This window comes from Poecilia reticulata, linkage group LG2 (genome assembly GCF_000633615.1).
Source record: "Poecilia reticulata strain Guanapo linkage group LG2, Guppy_female_1.0+MT, whole genome shotgun sequence".
NCBI classification, from domain to species: domain Eukaryota; kingdom Metazoa; phylum Chordata; class Actinopteri; order Cyprinodontiformes; family Poeciliidae; genus Poecilia; species Poecilia reticulata.
In genome coordinates this window covers 33,629,468-33,636,264 of record NC_024332.1, presented here as the reverse complement: position 1 = coordinate 33,636,264, position 6,797 = coordinate 33,629,468, and the positions used below count along the sequence as shown (strand labels likewise).

Here is a 6,797-nt window from a genome sequence, read left to right as displayed (position 1 = left end):
ACTTATATTGTGTTGTTTAAGTGTTCCCTTTATTTTTTTGAGCAGTATATATATATATATATATATATATATATATATATTGCATGCTATTATGGCCTTATATTATTTTGCCTTTACCAACTTGTTCATTTCCAGTTTGCCTTTCCCAGTGGAGGATGAAGAAGAGGGTGAAGGAGATGGGGACGGAAAGGGTTCCGGTGACCCTGGTAGGGGCAAAGGTCTCTCCAGGGAACAGCAAAGTGGCCTGGAAATGGTTAAAAACATCATGCTGAGTCTGGACGAGGAGGAGGGCCTGGAAGAAATTTACACATTCAGGTTGAAGAGTTTCAAAGTTTTAACTCCAATTCAAATGTTCTTTCTCATGTCTCATTGAGTTTTTTTTTGTTCTCTGTTAATACTTTCACCTCTGAGTCTCACCATCTGACTGCATTTAGGAGTAAATGATCCGTGCTTTAGATTTCTACACTCGTTTTTATTTCAATTTGCCTCGATCCTGTTGCAGGAATGCTGTGGAGCAGCTGTGTATGTTTAAACGCATTGAGAGGAGACCCATGGCCTGGCCCTGTCAGCTCACCATCGGTAGCTCTCTGCCCATCCGTATCGTTGGCTTCAAAGCAGTAAGTTCACCACAAAGAGAACTTCACTAAAACGTGATTTGCCAGCAGTTTATTAAAAGCGGGGGTCGGGACACAGCAACCATTTGTTTTGTTTCAGCTGGACTATTTAAAGCAGTGCTTTTACATTTCATCTGTTCTTTAGCTATTCTTAAGTGTTATTCCACCTTAATAATAGGCACATAAACCTCACTGATAAATGTTGCATTTGTCCACAAGGTGACTGAGGAGAAACTGAAGAAAATGTGGATCACAGTCGATGCTCAAACCAACCAGAGAGATGATGTGAAGAGAGAGACTGTTTACTGTCTGGACGACGACAATGAGACAGAAGTGCAGAAGGAAGACATTATTCAGGGTGAGGACAATCTAAAGCCTTGAAGAGTGGAATCAAAGCATAAAAGAAAAAAAAAAGAGCCATAAGAGATTCGTTTTTTGTCCTAAAATCTGACAAATTTTATGCTTAAGCTCAAGCCCACCTCTTTTTTTTACCACCAGGTTTTCGTTATGGAAGTGACATTGTACCTTTCTCCAAAGTGGATCAGGATCAGATGAAATACAAGCATGATGGGAAGTGCTTTGCYGTTCTGGGCTTCACTAAACGGAACTTGGTATTTTTCTCTCATTTTTAATCAAGGCCATGACTCAACTTAACAGCTGAAGCATACTGTTACTCACCTAATCGCCATCTGTAGGTTCTTCGCCATCAGTTCATGGGAACACAGGTTGTCAAGATATTTCCTGCACGGGATGATGAGGTAGGGATGGACAGCGCTGGTGTTGTGTTAACGACCACAAGTTGAAGTTAATCTGGTATTTTTGTTTTATTTCTTTTCTCTCTGAGCAGCATGCAGGCGTGGCCATGTCGGCTCTGATCCGTGGTCTGGATGAGCTCGACATGGTTGCCATCGTGCGTTACGCCTACGACCGGCGCAGCAATCCTCAAGTGGGCGCTGCATTCCCRTGTATCAAGCCTGAATATGAGGTCAGGTCATAGTCTAAAATACTTTTTCTGAGYTTTTTYTTCAGCATCTCTCCTTGTATACTTTTAAAATAATGTCTTTGCAGACGCACCATCTTTTTYTCTCATGCTCTGACATTAAATCAGTCTAAACTTTTCTGTATTTGTTGGGATATCCAAATTTATAACTATTAGTAAATAATTTGGAAGAMCTATTTGTGCTCAAGTTCTAATGGATTTTTAAAGATGTTGCTTCAGTATTTCCACATAATGTTCTTCCATCATGATGCCATTTGTTTTGTAGTGTTTCATCAGATTATGGGTTGTATCTTGAACAATAAGGTCTTTGCCCCTCAGTGCATTTCCAACCTGTGACCTGCTGTTTTATGAGACTTTTTGAGGTAGTGACTTCTTCATTGCTGAATGGCCTTTCAGGTCATTGTACAAAATGGCACTCTTGATTTCTTTTGTGGTTTTGACTTAAAATACATCACCAGGTGAGCCTCTAATTAGCTCGCTTACAAAGCAATTCTATTATCTTCTTGGCTAAGCTAGTATCAGGAATAATATAAAATCACAGTGAAGGGGAAAACTGATTGTGTCTTTTTCTACGTTGCATATAAATACTTGCATTCATTTCATGCATCTCCCTCTGCAGTGCCTGTTATATGTTCAACTGCCCTTCATGGAAGATCTTTATGGAAGACRGTTTACGTTTCCTTCTCTTGAGAACAACAAGAAGATCGCTCCATCTGGTGTGGCACACACATATACGTACTTTTGCACATTTAAATCTTTTCTTCAGATTTTCAAGAGCAGAACATAAAAACTCCTCACATTCCTCACAGTTGCTATTGGGTGTATTTGAACTGCTGCAGCTAAAATAATTGACTTAAGGCATATTTAATGTAACTCCTCAGCTGAACAAGCTGAAGCTCCCAGTCAGCAGATAACTTTTATTGCATTTTTATTTAATTTTGTGTGAAGCTCTTGGCACTGAGGAGATTTTCTTTAAAACAGATTATTCACAATTACTGGTCTGACACTTGTAGTTGTACAGCTCAACAGTTACGTGGATACAGACTGCAGCCTGTCTTCACGTATACAGTAATTATTTGAGGCATTAAAACACAGAAACATTTTTAATTTATGGTGACTCAAGTGTCGCTGCTCAATTTCAGACTTTTTATTGTTAGATGAAGACACTATGATACATWATTCCCAAACCTTTTCCGTCCTTTGTGTGACATACATACTGAATAATTTACCTCAGAACACAAGCAAACCTGTTTGAGGGAAGTTGAAAAGACATTGAAATAACCTAATTCTACAAACTCTTAAATGAATACTTTGTGACTGAGCCTGTTAATTTATTTATACACTCAGTCTTATTGGGTGYACAGCATAAATTACAGGGAATTAGGTGAAGTTTTAAACTGAACTGACAGTATTATGTATTTTTCAGGCACATTCTGCCAATTTATAACACAATCAAGTAAGTGTTACACCAAGCTGTTGTAAATATGCTGACAGAGCTCCTACACAGTCATGAAGAAAATATGACAATCTCTGAATATCCAGGTCTGTATATGGGGGGACTTAAAAGAAGTTTGACTTCAAACTGGGTAAATATTCTAGATTCCAGCCAAACAGCAATTAATCCTAAAACTCTATTAAAATGTGCTCTAATGAAGTAATCATTTAAGACAGTGCAAACATGAACCATTCCCCCCCCCACATTGTAGGTGAAAAACATCATCATTTGCTTTGCATGTTATGAAAATCTGCCATTTCGATGGGTGTGATGTGAACACTTCAGATCTGCTGTATTTCCCCTTTATTACATGCACATTCTGAGGTCGATGAGACACTATTGTTGCTTTATTTTTAAATCACAAACAGGAACCAAAAAATTATTCGCACACAACTTAACACATACTTGAGATTGTTTTATTAGAAAGTGTTTATTTAGGTAGTTTTTTTTTGTTCTGAAAGAGCACGTGAAATCCGAATGTTAAGTTGTATATGAAAACCTAAACTCTGTGATTTTCTTTTTGTTCCTCGCTTCCTGTAGAGACGCAGCTGTCAGCCATCGACTCTCTCATCRATTCGATGATGCTTGTAACAGAAGACGAAGATTTGCTCAAACCTCACCATCTTCCCAACCCTGCCTTCCAGAGACACTTCCAGGTGCAGTTTGGAAACCCTCAGTTTAAAAAACAGAGCTCCTACACAGTCATGAAAAAAATAAGGAATTTGCTTCTCTTAATATCTGGGTTTGGATTTGTAGGGAAAGAAAAAAATGTTTGTATGAAATGATAATTTTTTTTAAAAACAATTTCTCATCTACCATTTTCTAAAGGACAAATGTCAAATAATGCCTAAGAAATGCTGACTATTTAAGTCTATATTAGATTTCCGTGCTTTATCTTTGATTTATTACATCACATCGATTTAACATTTGCCTACCAATATTTGGGTTTTTCATTAATTGACTGAATCCACATACTTTCAGAAATAAAAAAAAAATACAATTTAACTACCAGTCTCTAGGCATCTTTTAATTCATGAATCTGTGGTACCTAAATTCTGCCTGAAATGGCGAGCAAAACCTTAAAACTACTATTTCTAAGAATTTGTTCAAACAATTGAGGAAGGTACCGAAGCTTTAACTAATCTGCATTTAGTGCAGGATAGTCTGTTACTTATTTCACAGGTCCAAGAGGTTTTATTTTTAGAGAGATTCTAAAATAGGTTATCTGAGATTGTCTAGACACCACAAAAGCGATGACCCTATAAATCACTCCTAAACTCTGAAGTTCAGTTATTTTACTGGCAAACCTACAGAGAAAATGACATGACTAATATTGAAGCAGGTTAACTATTAAGAATTTTAACTGAAACTCCAGAAATGTCTTTTAAAAAAAATGCTAAAAAATATTCAACAAATGAAAAATATATATAGAGAAAAGTTTTATTGAGCCCAGGAGAGAGCTTCAAGGTTTCATATTCTCACTAAATCTTTATCCCATGTGAAGTGTTGTTTGTCGTTCTGTGATGTGTCACTTTTTATGATGAAGCTTCAACCTCCGGGAGTTTTCCCAACACTTTTTCTTCTTCATAACCAGCATAATTAACAGAAAGAAATGCTTGCAATATATCTCCGCATTAATGTACTAGATTTGATTTTCACTTTCTACACTGAATTATTGAAACACACTCACTTTTTGTGTGTTATAATATGCTGACTCAGTCAGAGAGCGAGAAAAAAAGTCCTGAGTTAGCCAGCTCATGAAATGTGGTTTTACAGAACGTTTGAATATCGCATAAGAAATTAAATGATCCTAAGGGAGAGTTTTGATATAACAGTCATCCAGCAGACAGTCATTGATATCCTCTAGAAGGTGGGTAAGTCACAAAAGGCTAGCGGGTAGATGGAAAGTTAAGTGGAAGAAAAAAGGTAGTAGACAGAAGAGTGAAGAGGTCAGAGTTCACTGTCATCTTCTGGTTTTCAATAAGTCTAAACCTTACCCAGCCATCCATTAGGAAATCTTAGAGCAGCTCATGCTTCCCTCTGTGGATGAACTTTATAGAGACACTGGTTGCATTTTCCAGAAAGACGTAGAGCATTCCCACACTGTTAGAAGTACTAAAACTTATTATTGTTATGTAATATTCTAATTTCTAAAACTTCACTGTATGACAGATGTACTTATCAATATTAATAGGAATAAACTTCAGATTTTAGGCAAAATGCATTGTTTGTGTTTATTGTCANTTGTTCAAACAATTGAGGAAGGTACCGAAGCTTTAACTAATCTGCATTTAGTGCAGGATAGTCTGTTACTTATACAAGAGGTTTTATTTTTAGAGAGATTCTAAAATAGGTTATCTAAGATTGTCCAGACACCACAAAAGCGGTGACCCTATAAATCACTCCTAAACTCTGAAGTTCAGTTATTTTACTGGCAAACCTACAGAGAAAATGACATGACTAATATTGAAGCAGGTTAACTATTAAGAATTTTAACTGAAACTCCAGAAATGTCTTTTAAAAAAAATGCTAAAAAATATTCAACAAATGAAAAATATATATAGAGAAAAGTTTTATTGAGCCCAGGAGAGAGCTTCAAGGTTTCATATTCTCACTAAATCTTTATCCCATGTGAAGTGTTGTTTGTCGTTCTGTGATGTGACTTTTTATGATGAAGCTTCAACCTCCGGGAGTTTTCCCAACACTTTTTCTTCTTCATAACCAGSATAATTAACAGAAAGAAATGCTTGCAATATATCTCCGCATTAATGTACTAGATTTGATTTTCACTTTCTACACTGAATTATTGAAACACACTCACTTTTTGTGTGCTATAATATGCTGACTCATTCAGAGAGCGAGAAAAAAAGTCCTGAGTTAGCCAGCTCATGAAATGTGGTTTTACAGAACGTTGGAATATCGCATAAGAAATTAAATGATACTAAGGGAGAGTTTTGATATAACAGTCATCCAGCAGACAGTCATTGATACCCTCTAGAAGGTGGGTAAGTCACAAAAGGCTAGCGGGTAGATGGAAAGTTAAGTGGAAGAAAAAAGGTAGTAGACAGAAGAGTGAAGAGGTCAGAGTTCACTGTCATCTTCTGGTTTTCAATAAGTCTAAACCTTACCCAGCCATCCATTAGGAAATCTTAKAGCAGCTCATGCTTCCCTCTGTGGATGAACTTTATAGAGACACTGGTTGCATTTTCCAGAAAGACGTAGAGCATTCCCACACTGTTAGAAGTACTAAAACTTATTATTGTTATGTAATATTCTAATTTCTAAAACTTCACTGTACAACAGATGTACTTATCAATATTAATAGGAATAAACTTCAGATTTTAGGCAAAATGCATTGTTTGTGTTTATTGTCAACGTTGCCCAGCTAGTATCCGACACTGTTTATCCTGGTTTGGYTCTGCCTCACTGAGTCCTGGTATCAGCTTTTCAAAAATCATTTTGTTATTTCAGTGTCTGCACCACAGGGCTGTACACCCCGACTCTCCTCTTCCCCCCATGGAGCCGTGGCTGGAGGCTGCTCTCGATCGCCCTGAGGTCATCCAGGAACGCTGCCAAGCTCCACTGGAGGAGATAAAGAAGTTGTTTCCACTCACCGAAGTAGAGAAGAAAAAGAAGCTGAAGACAAGCGCTCAGATTTTTGGCAAAGAGTGAGTTTGGATTTAGAGTC

At 37.2% G+C, this 6,797-nt stretch overlaps 1 protein-coding gene across 1 annotated transcript in view; it reads left to right on the top strand.

Moving 5' to 3' along the window:
- Window positions 1–6,797, top strand: part of LOC103461656 (X-ray repair complementing defective repair in Chinese hamster cells 5) — a 12,979-nt gene that overhangs the window by 2,330 nt on the left and 3,852 nt on the right. Inside the window, 9 exon segments of the mRNA XM_008403944.1 lie at window positions 136–315; window positions 503–617; window positions 834–972; window positions 1,113–1,225; window positions 1,310–1,372; window positions 1,462–1,599; window positions 2,234–2,330; window positions 3,650–3,765; window positions 6,581–6,781. Coding sequence (XP_008402166.1) covers window positions 136–315; window positions 503–617; window positions 834–972; window positions 1,113–1,225; window positions 1,310–1,372; window positions 1,462–1,599; window positions 2,234–2,330; window positions 3,650–3,765; window positions 6,581–6,781 — 1,162 coding nt within the window.